A 22,971-nucleotide genomic window follows, 5' to 3' on the forward strand; every position below is an offset into this window, starting at 1 on the left:
TTAACTCACTAAATCATGACAATAGCTCCATGAGGTAGGTATTACTGAATTTACAGGTGAGGTACCTGAGACTTAGAGGTTAAGTAACATGTCCAAGGAAACACAGTCAAGAAAAAACTGGGACTCAAATTCAGGGCCTTGATACACATAATTTGCATGTGTATTGCATACTATAAAAAAAGAAAGGCTTAACTAGTCTGCCCATCAAGGAAAAGAAAAAAATTAGGCCATTAAACATGACTCTTCATTGTTTTCCTTCAGAAAGCTTGGAAACTGACTTGACCTGTGGACCTATTCATCTATAAATGGATGCTGGCAATTTGAAATTTCACTGCTTTTTCAGTTTTTTACTGATTTTCAAATTCTGATACACATAAAATTTAGGTAGGAGAACAATATATATGTCATAGCAAAAGAACCTTCAACAGTTTCTTTTGCTTTTATCATTTCCAAGACATGATACCCATCTCATCCATCTAAAGTTGAATGCTTAAAAATGCTGACTTTATCGAATCATAATGTGCAACCTGGTATATGGTTTCTTAAAATGTCACATGAATTTGTAACAAGAAAAAAGATAGTTACTAATGAGCAATTTGGATTCTTTTGGTCAACAGAATGTAGGCAGTTTAAACTTTACAAATCAGGTTTATCATAGTTGAATTCTGATTATTTTAGAAATAGGGTTACTGAAATTCAGATGCACATACATAAACAAATACAGCAAACCCTTAAGAGTTACTCTTTTACCAAATAGTTAACTTCAAGCTCAGATTCATCTCACATTTTTCATATCAGAGGAATTAAATGGGAATTTTTCCTTATAAGTAAAACCTGGATGTCCATAAAACTAATTGAGAATTTTTACTCGTTTGATAATATAGTGGTGAAATGTTCATACAAAACGACTTTGTGATTAAATGAAGTAAATTTGATCAGCACACAATGGAAAAAAATCAACACAAGAAAGAATGATGTATTTGAGAACATTTTTAATAAATAATGTGACAAAATTACTTTTCTGATTATTGGATTTTCAGTATGCAAAATTATGGCTAAAAATAAGAGGCTTCTTACATGAACATAATGAAAACATTAATCACATGGGTTGTTCCCTTAGTACTGCACACGCTTTCTATGAAACTTTCTCAAATAATCTAAGTGAGCACTTTTCATTTTTGGTGAATACCAGCCATTGTTTGTGGTTCAGTTTTGTTTGGCTTTGTTTTTCCAGTGGGGTCAGGCCTGATACCTGTATATGAATAAATGTACATTTTTTTCTTCAAATAGCACCAATTATAAAGTCAATGAAATTCATATAATGACAAAAAATATCATAAAAATCTACAGTCAGAGGGCATCGTTTGGCAATTCAAAGCAGTAATGCCCTATTTGAGCTTATAAGGAAAGCTTGTAGGATTCTACATTGGCCACAACAAACTTAAACCATTTTTTTTCTTTAAATCTAGGAAAAGTAAGAACCCTCTAGTTCATGGCCCACGATAAAGTATGCACGTGACTCCACCATCTCTTATCATTCAAATATTCCAAATACAAACATAGAGCATTAACAAAACAGGTTAAAAACGCTTCTCAACATTTTTTTTTCAATAAGACAAAAAAGGTTAATAGTTACAATGGTTTACAAATAAAGTTTAGTGATTGTGCTTTTAAAACCAAAAAAAAAAGATTAAAAACAGTGCATTACAAAAACAAAAATCAAATAAAATTCCTTAAGTGGCACTTCTGAAAGCTTAACTGACACTACCAGAAGAAATTTAGGCCAGTTAAGATAGGATGTCTTTACTCGATTGGTCATTAAAGGCATCCATTTGTTTCTAATGTGCATTTATAATTGCTTCTTGATTGAAAAATAGAACAAGGTTTTTGCTAGGCGTCCTTATGACAATGACTAGACAACCAGAGATCCAACTGGCTTAGCCCTCCTTATCAAAAAGTACATTTCCAATAAGAATATACTTCCATGGTTGAAATGAAGACAAAATAAAGTACCACCAGGGGTTGCAAAGAGTATATATTTACAATGTTTCTACCCCGTTCGAATTGTTTGTTGTTCTGCATTTGCTACATTTTTAGTTTCTCCCCACAAAGGGTGGTATGAAAGACTGATTTCAAAATCATGTTAAAATGAAATATGCTTTGATTTGCATTAGCAGTCGGTTATAGAAAGATTATACTTTGAGAGCCCTTGGCATGAGGTTGATAAATCAAGTTTGTATCTTCAATCAATATTTTGCTATAAGTTAGCTTGGTATATAAGCAGTGCAATGCCATATTTCAGGGGCAAAATGCAAAAGAACTGTTTGGATCTTTCTTGAGGCTGATGACTGAAGCAAGAAGTTGATACACTTCTCTTGCTGGAAGTCAAGAGAAATGGTTCCAACATCGAGGGGAAGAGAAAGGTTCTTCCTAGGGTTAGGGATCAAAGAGCAACAATAAAAACCCAATAACTTTTTTTTTTAAATGGTACCCCAATACGAGGAATAGAAACGACAATTTGTACATTCTGATTGCACTGAACATTTTATCTGGCGTCATGTGTCATCAGACAGGAGGCATCTTGACTGATAATTTTCACATTAGATCGCATAAGCCTCTCTGGTTGTCTTCAGCTTTCAGTTTCCTGTAAAAGAGGCAGTATTGTTAAACTTGAAGATAAATCACAAGAGTATTGACTCGTCTTGTTTTTTAGGCATTTATTCTTACAGTCTAATGGTTTTTTTTTTCACTCATTCACTGGCATAAGTTGAAAAGTACTCATGACAACTAATTCATCTATCAACTTTAGTTGTCTTGATAGCAAATCCAACAGTTCTCTAACAAGCACCAAACTGTTTTGCACTGTGCCTCAGTGTTGTGGGGGCAGAACACAGGGCTCTGCAGGAGAAGGAATATGCTGAGTTCTCCATCCCTCTCCATCTCAACTCAATCCTATAACTCTGCCTTTGTTGACTTTAAATATTAGAATTAACTATAATGATTTTTTATCCTCCAAGAGGGTTTTCCTATATAAAACAGGCAAATTTGACAAAAAAAAAATCTCCCCAAAGCATTTGCAGCAGGAAAGACTTTTTCCAAACTTCAAAATCAAAATACATTTGGCTTTAGACGGCATTCAATCAGACATGATTGGTTCTAATATTTTCTTCATTTATTATGAAGTTATAGTTTAATCCTCACCATCTATTTGAGGCTAAATATATTTGTAATAGGAAAAATTTATTCTGTGCTGATTTTTTATTAAATGTAGAAAACAATAATTTTTAAAAGGGAGGGGATTATGACTTGCAATTCTATCGTGCATCATAATTTATAGATTCCAATAAGGGAGGAAATATTTGAATATTTAAAAGAATGAAGGTGGAAGATATTATCCAGGGCTGGGGCTGTGGCTCAGTGGTAGAGGACTTGCCTCAAATGGGTAAGGCACTGGGTTCGGTCCTCAGCACCACATAAAAATAAATAAATAAATAAATGAGGATATTGTTTCCCATCTACAACTAAAATATATACATAATATGTATATAAAGTTGTGTGTCCAAATCAGCTAAATTGATCCTGGTGATTGCTAGACTGACAGGTAACATGTGCTACGCACTCTCACATTATAAAACTCCATCACCTCACTGAGTTTTCATATAACAATAGGAATTACAGTATATCTAGATCTATAATTCTTATTTCCCATCATTATCTTTGCCATGTATATTTCTTATCTGAAAATATCTTCAAAGAAACTACTACTGACATTTAAAATTATAAAATACATTTCAAGAAAATCCTTATATGCTCAGAAGTTTAGTTTTTGACATCACAAACATTAGGGTATAGAGAAGTGTGTAATAAAAATAGTAATGTTTCTGCACACTGATGGATATTCCTAATTTTGAGGTTGACATATTAACTACAGTCTAATGAGGAAAAAAATTGGGAACAAAATAGAGATACCTCTAATTCTTCATTATTATCTTCTCCTCTTTCATATCCTCCAAGTACTTGCGTTTCTGCAATATTTCTTCGACCTACATTTGCTTGTTCTCTTTGTCTGCTTCCTGATCCTCTTGATGACATTGAGCTTGAGGAACTGGGATCTCTGGGATTATTCGATGTTGGAAAAGTAGGTCTACAGTAAGGTAGAATATCCTCTGTGTAACAGAATATAATAAATGCATGTGAACACCACTGTGCACTTTCATTGTATAAAGCATCCCTCCTGTCTTGGTAATTCTGAATGGGGAATCATCAGTGACTCCAAAGAATAAATAAGGGTACTATAAAAGCATAATGCATAATGCACACTGGCTTTTGAAAATAAAAGTAGCAAGCCTTGTTTTCCTAGTAGTGGCTGGAGATTTGGATTGACTCCACTCCTAAGCTTATATCCACATCAGAATTCTCTTGGGACTGATAACACTTAAGGAAGTAAACCAAACCTGGAGTCGACTTGGTTTCCAATTGCATGTCATTCACCATGTGATCTCTGATCATTATTTAGGCTTTAGTTTCCATTTTTTTTCCAAAAAAAGTGATAATAGAATCTACTTAGAGAAGCTCCTGGTGTTGATATAAATACAGATAAGATAGTGAAATATACATGTAAGCTACAGAGTGTTCTTAAAAGGAATCAGCAGAAATGAAACCCAGTCTTCTAGAACTACTAAATCAGAGCCAAGCCTGGGTTTACTCCCCAGCCACAGAGGTAGTCAATGTGTATGCCTTATGGAACTCTGGACTTCAGAAGCCTGCCATTATTGCTGACTTTAAAACACAAGGCATGCTCGTCAATGTCTAGCTAGTATCTGAATTTCTATCTCCAGACTATTTTCAATTTACTGCCACTTTTATTGAAGATGCACCATTCAATTGGTCACATTTCTTTGTATCCTGTCCACTCTACCCTCTGAGCATGAAAGACATCAAAACCAATCTCTTCTACATGCTTCCCCCCACCCTGAAATGCTTCCTCTGCCATCCACATTGTCTGAAGAAACCCCACTTCTTCTGACATGCCCACTGGTACTCTTCCTAGAGGAAGGGTCAGGTTAGAAGACTTGCCGCTCACTCACAGCACCACTTCTAAATGATCACTCCTCCAATCTCGCACAAAATAACGTTGTCCTCCTCCAAGTCTGAGCCATCTATCATTCTACTTCATCCGCAGATGGGACTCATGGGGGTGTCCCAGACCATAAGGATGAACTCTCAGGCAACTTCTCTTTGGAGACTTGGTCACCTGAGGCCTTAGCCCTCTGTCCCTGTTTCAGAAACCTTTTTCTTTCTATTGATTCCAGTTTTACCTGATATATCTGTACCTATAATACATTAAAAATATTTTCTGCTAAAACTTTGCTTTACCCTCTTTTCTGTAGGAATCAATACCTTCTTTCTTCACTGCTCAGCTGAGCTTCTTGAAAAGCAATTTTGACTCAGTATTGGTAGTTAGAACTCCCAATCACTCCGTCTCCCCTGAAATCTATTCATGCCCACATTACTACTGTAAAACTCAAAAAAAATGGATAATGCTAACCAAGTTTCATTCCTTAATCTCTGGACTTCTCATTGCCCTTATCATTTAAATGTTTCTATTCTCTTAGTTCCAGTACTCCTTCCTTCCTGACCAATTTTCCGGAGAATGCTTTTGATTTTAAGAAGTGCCTCTTGCATGCCAGCACCCTATAGTTCTCTTCTGTCAGCCCAGTGCCTCTTATTCAGATAGTATGCTATCTCTCCCATTCATCCTGGGTGATTACTGTCACTCTTATAGATTGAACCTTTTCCAGAATATAATTGCCATGAGGACAGGTGTTTTTGTCAGCTTCACATATTGATATATTACCCATTTGACATATAATAGGTCATTAATAAGTAGTTTCAAATGCATGAATGAGTGAGCACCTTTAACTGCTATTTTCATCATTAGGTAACATTCATTTATATTTTTGACTCCCAAATTATGTCCGAATCTTTGGGCCCCACAGCCAGCCTAACTGAACACCTCCTCAGATTCAGCATACAGACAATGATCTCATCCTGCCCATCTCCCTGAGATTTCATCCCCCTTTCTATTCTCTAGTACAACTACTGGTATCACTAATCACTAGGATATTCAAGGTAGAAAATTTGTATTGCCTGAGATTCTTTCAAAAACCTTCCTGTATGTCTTAAATGTACTTCCTCCATATATTTAAACATACAACAAGTAAGGATGATTTTGACTCTAAGAGTTTCTTGAATTTTCCTAATAACTCATCAATTCTCTGATATCCTGGTTTAAATTCTCTGTATCTCTTGTGTGGGAATTGTACACATCTTCTAACACATCTCTGCCTCTACAGCTGTTACCATATCAACCAGCTTCTCTCAACATCCTTCCTCTTTCTATGATCTATGGGCGCCTATGATTTAAGCCTTCTTCACCTCAAGAGCTTCATCTTTGCACTTTTATTGATTGAATTTCCTACAATCTCCCCAATGGACCATATAGCTTTAAACGCTGACTTTTCCACGTGAACAATCCACTTTCCTTGCCTGGCTAAATCCCACCCATGCTCAAACACTCAGTTTACATGTCAGTTGAATAGTTCTTTACTAACCTTCCATCTCCCACAACAGTGAGTTAATTGTCCCTGTTTCAGACTTTCAAGTAGCATAATACCATGAAAAGTATACTGAATATAAAATAAAAATATTCATTTGACTGAGACTTTAGGGCTGCCTAGAGGCTCAATGGTCAGCAATGATGGCCCTAGGGAGGCTGCAGAAATTTAAAAATTAAATAAAAATATCCGTGAATTTATAGATTATCTGTCTCTCTCTTTCTGACTTCAGTTCCTTAGGGTCAAGGTTCATGCTTACACAAATCTCAGGACTTAGTACAATAATTAATAGCATAGTGGGCATTTGATAGATGCAGAAATAAATTGAACTCACAGAGGTAAATGCCAGCAAAAAGATCAGATGTTCAAGTCTCAAAAACCACTCTTCTTAATTAAAAAGTACCATACATTACACATGTAAATCAGCATGCCTCTTTCATTATAAATAATGTAAGTTGAATTATGAAGGTGAAAATTACAGCAAGCATAGAAATGATAATCTAATGACACATACAGAGGGCCATGGTTCAAAAAAAATCTGAAAAGCAATATACTCAATACTTTTCATGAAACAGAAAGAATTTCTTGTTTCAAGATTAATGGTTCCAGAGCTGGGGTTATGGCTCATCGGTAGAAGGCTCTCCTAACACTTGTGAGGTGCTGGGTTTGATCCTCAGCACCACATAAAAATAAATCAATAAAATAAAGGTATTGTGTCCAACTACAACTAAAAATATACATATATATCTTAAAAAAAAAAGGTTAATGGTTCCAGTCTTAGTTCACTCATTAAATTTCTGAAGATCAATGTTTAAATTTTCTTTCTTTGTCCCAATTTTGTGACACCAAGATCCTTACCAGGCTTGTAAAGTTTCCTCCTGAGGAATCCCACCTACTTTGGAGAGAAAGATTGCTCTGAGCAGGAAATCGGTCTACACTTTCTGGCAAGATATAAAATTCATAACTTACATCGTGACTTTTTATTGATGAATCAGTACTTGGAACACTGTCACCATGAGCCAAAAGCTCAGGTCCAGATCCACTCCAACTTAATTGATTTAAAAATAAGCAAGCACATTACTGAAATTTTGGGTTGTGGTGACGTCTCCAGGGGTTTGTGGTCCCAGAGTGGAGGTGACTGAAGAGCAAAACAGAACTCTCTACCTCACTGCTGAGTGCACACCTGCAGTAGGAGTCCAGGCTTCAGTCCCTGAAAAAAGCCAAACTGCCCTCCATGTTGAAGGGAAGTTCATGACTGCCCAGATGCCCACAGTGGACAGAGCAACAGACGGATGTCAGAGCTTACCACGACATAATCTCCATAGGGAAGTACCCTCAGCTTTCCTGTCTACTACCCTCTCTCTTTCCTGACTCCTCCTTCAAGCGAATTTTGTTCTTGAATCTCTTCCTCTTAAATGGTTTCTTCTCCTTATTTTTAAAGTACATGTTCAAATCCCTCATCCTCAAAGATTTCCACCAATTTGACTTTCCTGCCAACCCTACTGCAGCCCTTCCTTCTCTTCAACTCAATTTTCTGGAAAGAGGTTTTGCTCAACACCTCCCTTTCCAAATTTCCATTCACTTTTCAATCCTCTGAATTCTGGCTCCTATTTTGCATACTGCGCTGAAGAGTTTTGTTTGTTTTAATACTACTAGTACTCATGGGTGATGTATTACAAAAATCCTTTCCTCCTCCATTATTTCCAGTTTATTTTTTTTGGGGGGATGGGCAATGCTGAAGGTCAACTCAAAGCCGCTCATATGTGTTAGCAAGCTCTCTACCCCTGAGCCACACCCCAACATTAGCACACTATGTTCAAAACCCTGGATAATTTTGATTATTATCTGTAGACAGGACAATCTCAGTTTCCTTTACAGAGCATGGATTCTCTGCCTACTTTCTAATTATAATCTTCTGTGGTTGGCGGTGACACTTTGGGACATCTCACTAGAAACTATTGTACTTGTCTCTTCCTATTACCACATTCACCAATCTCCTCTAAGTAGATTAAAAACAAAGTTAACAGAATGCTACAAATTAGTCTTGAGGTTTTTTTCTCCCTGAGAACTGATGGCTAACCATTTACCAGCATATCACTGCTGATATTTAGCTTTTGTAAATCACAATTATCACCTCTGGGTCCTTGGTTCCAAAATCTACTCTACCCACAACCTTCCTCCTGATCTTTAAAAACAATCTTCTACATTCTTATTGATTTTCTTTATATCTATGCTCTTGTCAGCATCTTCATTTAAGACTAAATTTATTTTCCCCATGAAAATTATTATTTTTTTCTTTTTTCTATATTGGTTTATATAATTGTGCTCAATTATATTACAACTCAGACAGGGCCACCTAATCAACATTTGGATAATTGTCTTTAACTGGATTACTTCAATTTACATTCTGACATCTGATGAGTCATCAAGTCCTATTGGGCCCATCTCTGAAATGCAGATGTAGGCTGTTCTCTCCTTTTCATTCAATCCATTTTAATTCAGTGCTTTCACATTTTATGCCTGGATGATCACTGCACTATTCCACCTGGTTCCAGTCTCTTTCTGTGCCATACAGCCCAGGCAGTTATTTTGCTAAAGTCAAATCTGATTGCTATTTCTCACTCAGAATTCTTTATTGGCTCACTATATCCTATAACATAAATCCCAAACTCTTTTGAAGAGTACCTCTGGCCTTTCCAATCTAATTACCTTTTCTATTTTTACCATTTTTCCATTTATCCCCTGGCCTTAAGCATCCTATTCTTCAACCAAACTGGAAACCACTGTTCATCAAACATTCATTTTCACAATTTCATGTTTTTGTTTGGCCTACATTCTCTATCTGATATCTTGTTTCACCTGTGGAACCTGTTGAAATTATTCTTTAGCTTTAGATTTCATGGAGGAAAATAATTTCCACCTTGAATTAGGATGCTGACAAGAACACATATATAAAGAAAATCAATAAGAATGTAGACAGTTGGTTTTAAAGATCAGGAGAAAAGTTGTGGGTGGAGTGAATTTCAGAACCAAGGACACAGAGGTGATAACTGTGTGATTTACAAAAGCCAGGGTACATGCCTGGCTCCATGATAAGGAGCGAACTTCTTGATCTTACCTCTCTTCATATAGCCCTAGGTAGCCTGTGTGCCTTGCACTGTGTTTTCTCATCTGTGTTTTCTATGCATAAGTAAATAAGTACCTTGGATGAGATGAGTCTTTGCTGGTGGAAGGTCTCGCTTTGCTGCCTTGTTTCCTCGTCCTTTCCCATCATTTTGCTGTTCCTGTGCTTCTCTGGGATCACCCGGGTTTGTTCGCAGGTCAGCAACCTGCCTTCCGTCCAATACTTCTCTCCCCTTGTAACTGCCTCCTTTTCGATCTGACGATCTGTCTGTTCTGGTTTCAGCAGAAGGGAGTTTTGGCACCATTACAGGTCGTACCTCCAGCTGTGCCTTGGATTGTACAGTAGGTGATTTTATAGCAGGTGGTGGCACTGGGGGAGGTGGAAGATATAAAAAGAAATATTTAAAATATTTTAAGAAGTTTGCCACTTAGAAAATAATCAAATATTACTGGAGTCACATTCAACCATGAAATATTGTATCTTAAAGGAACCAGATGAAGACAGCCAATGGATAAGACAACTGCCAAATTCAATGTTCTCTCATTGTCTAGCAAGGGACTACTGAATGACAGGGTGGGGACGTAGAGATTATCTTCTGGGACAGACAGTACTGAGCACAGGTACTGTAATTTCTCCTACTCCATTTAGGGCAAGACTTCCTAATTGATTTCAGCATAATATTGTTGAACCCAGATACAAGTGCTCTTACACCCTCAGATAACCACACCAGATTGAGTGAACATGGCACTTCAGTTGAGACTTACTGGCCATTGTCCAATCCAGCCTAAATCCCTTCTTGTTTTGTAGACAAGAAAGCTCCAGATAGTCTTAAAGCTAATTCCAATCTCAAAAGCAGGATACAACAGAATCAGGACTAATGTCTTTGTATTCTAAATTTCTGGTTTAATGTTCTTTATGCTTCTTCATTTAATCACATTTATAATCTCACATCCATTGATGGACTCTCTCCCTTCTGTATAGATCTGCGAGTTTTAAGCCACATAATTACTAATATAAATACAGATTGATTACTTCATACATATATGTTGTATATATGTATACTCATAGCTATATTTAAATAATATAAATAATAAACTAATTTAATTTCTTACATTGTAGACATATACAAGAATGAAAGCATAACATTTGATAACTAGAAAATATTTGTTTTATTTAAACAGTACACTCTTTTATTTATTTTTTATTTTTTGGCACTGGGGATTGAACTCAGGGGCACTAAACCACTGAGCCACAACCCCAGCCCTATTTTATGTTTTATTTAGAGACAGGGTCTCACTGAGTTGATTAGCACCTTGCTTTTGCTGAGGTTGGCTTTGAATTCGTGATCCTCCTGCCTCAGCCTCCTGAGACACTGAGATTATGGGCATGTGCCACCATGACCGGCCAGTACACCCTTTAAAAATGAATCATAAACATTCCAGGGAGGAAAGGTAGATATGTCTTAATAATATTTGATAAATTAGTAGAAGATTATGAACAGGTTTTTACAGGTTAGATTGTTTGAGCTATGGTATGAAGGATGGATTAAAATTTTAAAAGTTTCACTTTGGGAGGCCATAATGTTATTACGATTGCTCATATAATGACAGAAAATGGAACAATGTTGGTGGTTGTTCAAATGAAGAGTATCTTGAGACACTGAGGAAGGAAAAGCAATATCACCTAATGATCAATGGAATATAGCTTGGAGGGGGTGGTGAAGGGAATGTAAGATGACTTTTAGGACTTTAGCCATAGATGGCTAAGTTGATGAGAAAAACATCACCGAAAGTATGGAATGTAGGAATAGGAAGAGATGTTTATGAAGAAAGAGTGTGAGCTCAGTTTTAGAAAAGTGAATGGGAGGAGCTTTAGAGATAGCCAGATAGAGATGTAGGATAGGTAAATCCATATAAAATCTGAATTTCAAGAGTGTCAAAACCAGAGAAACAGAGATTTGGGAATTAACAACATAATTATGTTTTCAGTCATGTCATTAGAGATGTCTATAATAAACAGCCTAAAAAGTATTCATAAAACATTTATTAAATATTTAGTACTTTAAGATTTTAAACAAAAAATACATTTACATAGTAAAAAATTTTAAACATTTTTAAGGATTTAAATTTAAAATTACAACATTTAGTAGCTCCCATCTGCATTTCAAATCTTCAATGTTGATTTTACAGAGTAATCAATCTGAACTATTTTCTATAGACCATTCCCCAAAATATAGCACTTTTACATGTTCAAAACACTAGAAAAACTAGGGATAACAGGAACATATCTCAACATTGTAAAGGCTATCTATGCTAAGCCTCAGTCTAGCATCATTCTAAATGGAGAAAAATTAAAGGCATTCTCTCTAAAAACTGGAACAAGACAGGGATGCCCTCTTTCACCACTTCTATTTAACATAGTTCTTGAAACACTGGCAATTAGACAGACAAAAGAAATTAAAGGGATATCTATAGGAAAAGAAGAATTTAAATTAGCACTATTTGCTGATGATATGATTCTATACCTGGAAGGCCAAAAAAGCTCCACCAGAAAACTTCTAGATCTAGTAAATAAATTCAGCAAAGTAGCAGGATATAAAATCAAGTCCCATAAATCAAAGGCATTTCTGTATATCAGTGACAAATCCTCTGAGAAGGAAATGAGGAAAACTACCCCATTTAAAATAACCTCAAATAAAAATAAGATACTGGGGAGACAACTTAATGAAAGAGGTGAAAGATCTATACAATGAAAACCACAGAACCCTAAAGAAAGAAATAAAAGAAGACCTTAGAAGATGGAAAGATCTACCTTACTCTTGGATAGGCAGAATTAGTATTATCAAAATGACCATACTACCAAAAGCACTATACAGATTTGATGCAATTTTGATCAAAATCCCAATGGCATTCCTCATAGAAATAGAAAAAACAATCACAAAATTCATCTGAAAAAATAAGAGACCCACCAGAATAGCTAAAGCATCCTTAGCAGGAAGAGTGAAGCAGGTGGCATGACTATACCAGACCTTAAACTATACTATAGAGCAATAGTAACAAAAGCAGCATGGTACTGGCACCAAAACAGACTGGTAGACCAGTGGTACAGAATAGAGGACACAGAGACTAACCCACAAAATTACAATTATATTAGACAAAGGTGCCAAGAACATACATTGGAGAAAAGATATCATCTTCAACAAATGGTGCTGGGAAAACTGGAAATCCATATGCAACAAAATGAAATTAAACCCCTATCTCTCACCTTGCACAAAACTCAACTCAAAGTGGATCAAGGATCTAGGAATTAAACCAGAGACTCTGCATCTAATAGAAGAAAAAGTAGGCCCTAATCTTCATCATGTGGGATTAGGCCCCAACTTCCTTAATAAGACTCCTATAGCACAAGAATTAAAACCAATAATCAATAAATAGGATGGAATCAAACTAAAAAGTTTCATCTCAGTAAAATAAACAATCTGTGAGGTGAACAGAGAACCTACATCTTGGGAGCAAATTTTTACCCCTCACACATCAGATAGAGCACTAATCTCTAGGGTATATAAAGAACTCAAAAAGGTAAGCACCGAAAAACAAATAACCCAATCAAGAAATGGGCCAAGGACCTGAACAGACACTTCTAAGAAGAGGATACATAATCAGTCAACAAATATATGGAAAAATGTTCATCATATCTAGCAATTAAAGAAATGTAAATCAAAACTACTCTAAGATATCATCTTACTCCTGTCAGAATGGCAGCTATTATGAATACAAACAATAATAAGTGTTGGTGAGGATGTGGGGAAAAAGGTACACTCATACATTGCTGGTGGGACTGCATATTGGTGCAGCCAATATGCAAAGCAGGATGGAAATTCTTTAGAAAACTTAGAATGGATCCACCATTTGACCCAGCTATCCCTCTCCTCAATCTATACACAAAAGACTTAAAAACATCATACCACAGGGATACAGCCACATCGATGTTTCTAGCAGCACAGTTCACAATAGCTAAACTGTGGAATCAACATAGATGTCCTTCAGTAAATGAATGGATAAAATATGTGGCATATATACACAATGAAATATTACTCAGCAATAAAAGAGAATAAAATCATGGTATTTGCAGGTAAATAGATGGCATTGGAGAAGATAATGCTAAGTGAAGTTAGCCAATCCCAAAAAACAAATGTCAAATGTTTTCTCTGATATGAGGAGGCTGACTCATAGTGGGGTAGGGAGAGGGAGCATGGGAGGAATAGAGGAACTCTAGATAGGGCAGAGGGGTGGGAGGGAAAGGGAGGCGGCAGGGGATTAGCAAGGATGGTGGAATGTGATGGACATAATTATCCAAAGTACATGTATGAAGACAGGAATTGGTGTGAATATACTTTGTATACAACCAGATATATGAAAAATTGTGCTGTATATGTGTAATAAGAATTGTAATGCATTCCACTGTGATTTATTTAAACAAACAACAACAAAAACAGGGTGGCCAAGTCATAAACTCAAAGAAGCAGCATTCATAGTCAAGAACCACCAAAAATGGTCACGCTTGGGATTAAATATAGTGCTTACCTGATAATCCACAGATGGCAAGCCTGAGAGATTGTGCCAGACACAAGTATATAGCCTTCTGTGTTTAATACATGAATTGGATTGTACTTTTTTTTTTCTTTTTACCATGTAATCATATATTTTTTATAAATACATACTTTTTTGAGAAGTTTTCATAACAATTTGTTCTATTAATATATAATTAATTTAGCCAATGTCTTCAGAGGAATATGTAGGCTATTTCCAATTATTTTATTATTACTAACAATGGTCTACCAACTATCATTTACATGTACCAATATGAGAAACTTAAACATTAAAATTGTGACTTGAAGATTTTTACAATAGTATATTGAAGGACCTAGAAAGCATCAGCTTTAATCTAGGAGTCTATTCTTATATTTAAAAGATAATAAATGAACCCTTTATTTTTTCCTAAAAAAATTGTATGATTTTCTTAACTAATTTTCTCTTGACATTATAGGCTAAAGCTTAAGGCATTAGGATTCATGGCATTGGTCTTTGAAAGAAGCAGCTTGAACTCACATTTTTTTTTTAGTACCAGCTGCTGTACTTGAGAACCCATTATAAAAAGTGATCAAAGTTTTAATTTCAATTTCTTGTTGTTGGCTTTCAGGGACTTAACATGTTCAAGTGTCATATCAATAGCCTCAACATAGTAGTTAATATGGTGGCCAAAGTAGAGCCAACAGTACTAATTTCTCTCTGATGTTAAAATTCTAAGTATTCTGTCTTGCAACATGGATTGCAACTGTTACTAGTACATGAATTACTTCCTTTGTCCATTATTTCAGTGGATTTTTCAAAAATATTACTTAAAAATAAGTACAAGATGTGTCTAGATAAGTCCTCCCTCTGCTACTTGTTGATCAAGTTAACAGAAAGAGTTAAAAACCAGACCATAATGAAGGGCCTAAAGACAGGAAACCCAAGGCAGAGTGCTTTAAATTCAGATTGAACCTGGGACTAAAAACAAGAGGAAGGGAAAAATCCTCATTCAGAGCATACTCTGGCTGTAGATGCATTTCCCTACTCTCTATTTACTGTAAACATAAACCAGATTGTGAACTCAGGTTATCAGGAAACAGATGAGTAAAAGCCACTACCATCAAATCACAAATTATCTGTGTTTATCAACTATCAAATCTAACAATTACCACTAACACAAGATCATACAAAGTCTTGGGAACATATAACTCTTAAGACAAAACCTATTACCACATGTTCCATTAGGTGCTGTCTGTAACACAGGTCAAAAGTAGAACTCAGTGATGATTTAAAGATTCCAACTTCCTGTATATAATCTTCACTGTGTTTAATTGACAATTATAGAGGAATGCTAGCAGGTTTAATTTCTCATATAAACATGTTTGCCCAAGAAATTATTTAGGATTATAAAATGATTATGAACTCAAACCAGGCATAATCACGTGTAAACAATACACCTATGTGAAGTAGTTTTTTCACGTAATTCATGTCATAAAGTACTTCAAATTGGGTTTAAGAACTGGGATTATGGACCTGATTTACGTGTGTGTGTGTGTGTGTGTGTGTGTGTGTGTGTGTGTATTCTTTCTTTATATAAGAATACTAACTCACTTCTTACACAAGACTCTAAATAACAAATTATATAGCATGTACAGAAATATGTAAGAACATGTGTATGCAGACAATTCTGCCAGCACAGCATTAACTCACTATAGAGATTCTGCAGCCTATTTACTTAACTGCTTAAAGTCCCAAGACCTTGTAATTAATGATAAATCAAATCAAAATAACATCATTCCAAAGAGTGTGGCAAATTTATAATTTATGAAAAGTACAGCTAGAGAAATAACGTAGATTTGGTTTTTAAATCAAGTATGTAAATATATTTGAAAGGTTGAAAAGAGGGGGTGGGAAGAATCTATTAGAAGGTCCTAGAAATGCACTTGTGCTTGGCTATAACTCCATAAGATTTCAGCTGATAAATATTCATATATTTTAATCCTATCCTCCATCTGGGTTAAACTTGAACGTGGCAAATATGAAATAAATAAATAATCAGATGCTGCCTGTCAGTCTGATTGTGGTGTGAAGCACGATGCCTAGCATTCAGCAGTCCCACAATGCAAGCATTCTGGAGGGGCTGGTATAATCTTAGGGACCAGAATATGTCCCCCTAAAATTCATATCAAAAAGTCCTAACTCCCCATACCTCAGAATGTGACTGTATTTGGAGTCTCTAGAGAAGTTATTAAGATGAATTCTCTGGTGTGAGTTTTCATCTAACCAAAGACATTCTAAGAAGTGGAGATAAGGACACAGATACAGGCAGTTGGAAGATTATGTAAGACACAGGGACAATACCATCATCTTGAAGCCAGAGAGGCTTCCCAAGACACCAACCCTGCTGTCACCTTCTTAGTGATCTTCTAACCTCTAGAGCTCAGGAAAGAAACCTCTGTTGTTTAAGTCACCCAATCTTTGGTAGATTATTTTGGCAGCCTTAGCAACTACTATGGGGACTGAGAAGACTCATTCCAGATCGCTCTCTCAGTTCAAAGTTACTCTTTATTCTTCTTCATGGAGTTTACAAAAATTCTACCAAGGGAATACAGAATTTGAACTAAATTTACAAAGTAAAAGAGCTACAAATGCAAAACTGATACATCATGTTCTAGACAGTGGACATAAATCTATAAACTATAATCAAGCTCATCCATCAGTCTATGCATTACATTCAGAAAAAAAGAAAAGCCAACAAACCTTCCATATCTTACTGATATGTGGAATTCACATTCTAACAATTGTAAGCTTTTAAAATTCTATCTCCTTCCCACTTCTCCTTTTAAATTATTATACAAATTTTGTCTGCTTTGAGCTTCATTGTAGAATGGTTTGTGAGTATATGTTTAAAAAATATAATGTAGTAAGTTGATAAAAGAGTTTGTGAGAAAATGACTTTTCTTCCTGTCATACCCATAGCCATTAAGACTATGTACATTTCAGAGGGGGTAGGTAGCTCAGTGGTAGACTCTTGCCCCACCTATCTGAGGCCCTGGGTTCAATCTCTAGCGCTATGGAGTATGGGGATACATGAATTTCTTTTATTTGAGGCATTAAGAAATATCTGCATTTTTGTGGTTTTAATTAATTGATGTGCATGCTGGGATATGTATAAAATATAGCTTTATTACTTTTTCTCCTACCCACCAGTAAACACACTGAATTAAATTCAAGAAATATTAGTATAATAAGCATAACTTAGCAAAATGTTGAAGGGAAGTTAAATATATAATTTAAAAACAGTTTTAGTTATTTCTCCATTTGATCTAATTTTGTTACCTAAAGAAAATAATTATTAGCTTCTATATTAAAGTATGTACTATGATAATTTTGCATAATCACTTTTGTGAAATAAGCAATTAGAAATCCAAATAATGTTTCAGATTAACTTTTTGGCTTTACACATGTTTCAATATAGTTCTTTGGTATTCCTGAAATTAAATTAAAAAAAAAAAAAAACTTGTGTGCTTCATCATTCAATTTAAGTTATTATTCAGGGATTAGTTAGAATTTACATTTAATTATTAAACACACTGAAATAAGTACTGTGGAATGAGGACAATAAATACAGATAACAATTTTCCAGCACAGTGTAATTCAGAACTACAATGCTGTATTTTTCAACTTTGCATTACTTAAAACATTTTCAGGGGGCATTATTCAATGCCATGTTTCCCAAAGAAACACACATAAAGAAGAAGTGGAAAGATCTGCTTTAGGCAGATTTTCCCTTATGCATTCAATTTAGATGTGTTTACATCCAGACTCCATGTTGGCCAGTTTTCCAGTTAGGAGCACGCTCTTCTAGATAATAAAAATTGATAAAACAGCCATAAAACTTGTAAAATGGCATTACAGGGATCCCATAAACACGCACAAAGCCACTGTAATAACCCTTCAAAATCAGATAATATTCTGACAGCTCAGTTTCACTGACAAAAGAGTCCTGGGCAGAAGCCAGGAGGCCCAGGTGCGCTGTGTCACACCAGTATTTAATGTAGTCTAATATCAGATAGATTCTAGTGAGAGAAAGTACTCAGAATAAAGTACAGATAATAGCCCGGACAGCCACTCATTGCAAAATTACTTGTGCTCATCGTGCTGTGAGCTTTGTATTAAATTTTTCTGTCAAGTGGCAGGAATCACAGGGAGAAGTACCTCAGAAAACCCTCCTCGTAACCTTGGATAAGGATCTATAATATTAGGCTTTCATATGATAATGGCAAATGATGCCCTCTTTGAAAAATTGCTGACTTGTAATGAAAGTCCTAATCAGATTGTGGTTGCAGAGGACCAGGAGGTGGAGGAACTGTGCCTGTGACACCCTTCGTCCCCCACCCCTTTAGCAAATTTAGAAAACTTGACAAGGTGGGTGAGTCGGAGAGAATTTATCTTACATGCATTTCCGACGAAGCCCGTGGCGTTGTGTTATAAAATGAGAAGGTGGCGGTTTAATAAATGCTGGGCCACCTGAGGCACTTTCATTAAAGTCTTTCTCTAGACAACATCACAGTGGTTTGCATTCTCCTCCCATGCTTCCTTGAGAATACAAGCAGCCCCTCTTCAGTGAGAGTCAATATCATATGTGAAGGCACGAAGAAGATGATTTGATTTGCCTTTTGGTGCACAAAATAACTGGGTGGTGATACCACTGTGGGTAGAATTAATATTCACACAAATGTATTGTCTTCTGTTTGAATGTTATGTTGTAAAAAAAGCAAAATGAAAAAAAAATTAGAGATACTTTGGAGGAATCTGACAAGAGTCAATCCTCTGCCATTATTTCAAATATAGTCACATCCAATTGTTTGAAAAATGAAAACTTCAAAATATTAAACGTGTACACTTGTTCTTAAATAATCAACTTATTAGAAAACAATAAGGGCTAGAGGTGCTTGACAAGCTATGGAAGTAGATCACTCCTGTACATAATGTGACACTTACTATCAATGAATTTTTAATGTAATTTCTAATGTTAGTGAACCCATTCACTGATCCCAGAGAGGCAGGGTAAACAGGCGGGATTCATAGGTGCTTTTCAGTGGACTTACCATCTCTGTAGGCTTCTCTGCGCAGATGTCCTGGCTGGTGTTTTTGTTTCTTGGCTGGTCTGGCTTTCTGCATGACCGCAGCACTCATGTTGCTGTCTGTAGACACAGGACTTGTGGGCCTCGGGCACTGAGATGCATGAAAATGTCGGCGACCTGGGAAAGAAGCAACAGAGCCAGACACATCAGTGAATATTAATTATCAACAGGAACAACAACAGCAAAACACTGAAGCTAGGAATCTAATTTTAAAAATCACTTGAATAAAATCTAAAAAATAGTAGGCTGTTTACCACTCTGTGCTAGTCACTAGAGAAAAAAGCCTAAAAGAATTTCCAGTCTTTATTTTTCTTTTATTATTTTAATCACTTCTTATATTCTGTAAGAGTTCATGATACTTATTTGGTAAAGAAAAACATTCTTTTTTTTTTTAATTTGTGGTGCTGGGTATTGAACCCAGGGCCTTGTGTATGTGAAGCAAGTACTCTACCAACTAAGCTATATCCCTAGCTCCACATTCCCATATTTTTGCAACTAGTATTAGTAAATGTTCTTGGACAAAAATGTTAATTAAAAATTTTCATAATATATTCAATGTTTGTTGTTTTCTCCAAAGAGTCAGAGTCCATAAAAAATTCATGTTCTAAGAATGAACTGTTCTAATCACATCCTTATTTTAGCTAAATATATATTTTTGACATTCTATGATGGCAGAATCCAATGTATTTCTTTTGAGGTGATCTAAAATTATCTATCTCACATATTTAGATGAACCAAAAATGACTTACATCCCTTTTCTGTCTCAAGATATTTGCTGATTCTAGATAATGTGACTCTTCTAAACACTGTGTTTTGATGGAGGTAGAGGTAGTTTTTGGTTATTTATTTTTGGAGAAACAATACTCCAGATACCAATGGGAACTGAATTTACCAATCAGACATGGTGCATTTCAGTGCTATCAAACTCTCTGGCTCTCCCACGTAGATGATCTATTACAACAGGTACAACATACTTAACCCAGAAGGGCAATGAAGAGCCATTGGCCTTCTGGTGACCTTCCCTATTTTGGTTTCTACAAAATCCAGTCACAAACCCAGAACTCCTTAGTACCATAAGAAATTTCAAACAGACCTGACAACATATATTTTGACTATAAACAGAAGAAGCCACATACAGAGAAATGAACACATTTAAAAATGCTAACCCAAGCATATTAAATAATAGACATTAATGCAGCCAAGTGAGAAGCAAGGTGATTGGATTATTCATTCATATTAACTTCAAGTCACATGGTGAGCACCACCATTTCCTGAAAAGAACACTGCAATAGGCAGACATGTATTTAGTTCATTATAATCATGAGCCAAGAGAAAACCAGAAATGCTACTCAATTACAATATAATAAAATATTAAACCAAAACCTCTCCTTAGCTGTGATAGAGACTATTACAATTAAAGTTACATATCCATGAAAACAGAGAATTAGGGCTGAGAGGAAGCCCATTACTCATTCTATTGTGTAAGGCCATCCACTGCTCATAGACCCTGAGGCATAAGGTCCTTTACAGATTAATTTTCAACATCATTTCTATGTTTTCCTGATTTAATGAACTGAAAAACACCCTTAATGCAATCTAAAAGTAGTGGTCTGAGATGCTTAATTTCCTGTATTTTTTTTTTTAGCAGAGAATTAAAAAGGAAAGGGAAACAAAAGCTATATATAAGGTTATTTATTCATTAAGAAACAGAATTAGGTTTGCATATTTTACTGAATTCAGCAGCTACTGGAAGAAAAGATATTTGTCTAAATTTCATAAAATATAGACCTGACTAAAATACATACATATATATTCCATAATAATAAGATGAAGAAAATTAGAAATCTTTTTTTCTGCAACATATTCAGGATAAAAAAATTTATAGAGATGACTTAACGATGCAAGTTAAATTTTCTCTGAAAATATTCTATACTGATAAAAAATAATGACCAATGAAGTATCTAGAAAACACAGAAAATTACCAAGGTGGTAGTTGTTAGTAAAACAACTAAGTAACAAGTATCAATTGTTGTGATAGTCTTTTCTTTTTCCTAAATATTATCTCTTTTTTTGATGACCACATTCTTTTATTCTACTACTTGCATTTTTAGACTCCAGAAATACACATGCATGCGTGTGCACACACACACACAGACGCAAATGCACCACACAATAATATGAATATATGTATTAATATAAACATATATTCATCCTACACAAATTAAATCATATAAAAATCTATTTTATATTCAAATTATTTTCTTTATCATACTTGGGAGGAGAAGGCAATAAGCAAAAATGGGTTAAAACATAATAAGAGATACATTCTCATTAAAAATAGGTTACTGGCAATGAGAAAGGGAAACAGAAAATTTATTATGTGCATCTGGATTAACCTGCTCTCTCAATTATTAGATCAAAGAGGGAAAATATTTATGCTTGCAAATGTGTGTGTGTTATCCAAATCTTTAATTTTTCCCAATTAAATTAATATTCTAGTTTGAAAAGCCACAAGGAAATGAGTTTCAAAAAGAAATAGCCTATTTTCCAATGGCTGACTGTCCCACCTGGATATGTAAATATTTTTTTGACAGAACATCTGATTAAATGAAATAAAAGAATTATCACAATAAATTTTATCTGGTTTACTTTATACATACTATGCATTGAGCAACACAAAGCTCATTTAACTGAGTAAATACATACCTTAAAGAAACTAGACCAATCAGTGTGAAACAGACACAAAGATATACAGTCATATATATTTATACAATTACACTTAAAATGAGGACATTTGAATTAGCTTCTTTTTACTCTCATTATATAGCATTTATTCAATAAATGCAGAGTTTAAAAGTCTGATGAAAAAAAGGAAGGAAAGAAAGAAAATAATACAAATAAATTATATTCTTGGACTTTGGTTTCCTTACTCAATTAAAAAAAAGAAAAGAAAAAGTAGTTATAAATTAGACACCAGACCATAGGTGCTAACCAGCACTAATGCATACACATTGAGCTTTCTTTGTGGCTTGGGGAAAGTGCCCGACTTACCACCAGCATCCTGCATCTGCCTTCGCGCCACTTTCAGACCAGCATACTCTGAGGCTGCTGCCACTGCCTGGGCAAAATCAGCATCAGTGAAAAAGTAGCCATCGGAAGAACTAACACTGGAACGCCCACTGGAGATGTTGTCCTCCTCTGAGGCTGAACCCCAGCCGTTGATCATGGACCCAGTGACAGAGCTCTCCAGGTCCCCAACGCTTGAGGCAGGGGTCTGTTCAAGCCCACGCAATAAAAGCCTTCTAGTTTGCATTTTGGCAACTTCCATGTAGGCTTCATCTTCTTCCTCTTCTGGCGCATCTGTATCCATATCTGAGACCAGGGGTCCTGAAATGTAGCCATAGGTGTGCGGGGGAGAAATCGGCCGCTGAGGCGGAGGAGGACTCGCTGGCTGCCTTCTGCATGGAGAGAAATCAAGAGCAAGAGCTCAGCTCATTATCTAAGTCAGGACC

The 22,971-nt window shown here is 35.6% G+C and overlaps 1 protein-coding gene across 1 annotated transcript in view; it reads right to left on the minus strand.

Moving 5' to 3' along the window:
• Positions 1-2,629: 2,629 nt before the first annotated feature.
• Positions 2,630-22,971, minus strand: part of LOC144252158 (roundabout homolog 1-like) — a 158,640-nt gene continuing 138,298 nt past the window's right edge. Inside the window, 5 exon segments of the mRNA XM_077794668.1 lie at positions 2,630-2,644; positions 3,970-4,166; positions 9,820-10,128; positions 19,424-19,576; positions 22,511-22,917. Coding sequence (XP_077650794.1) covers positions 2,630-2,644; positions 3,970-4,166; positions 9,820-10,128; positions 19,424-19,576; positions 22,511-22,917 — 1,081 coding nt within the window.

This window comes from Urocitellus parryii, unplaced genomic scaffold, assembly GCF_045843805.1.
Source record: "Urocitellus parryii isolate mUroPar1 unplaced genomic scaffold, mUroPar1.hap1 Scaffold_37, whole genome shotgun sequence".
In the NCBI taxonomy this organism is placed as follows: domain Eukaryota; kingdom Metazoa; phylum Chordata; class Mammalia; order Rodentia; family Sciuridae; genus Urocitellus; species Urocitellus parryii.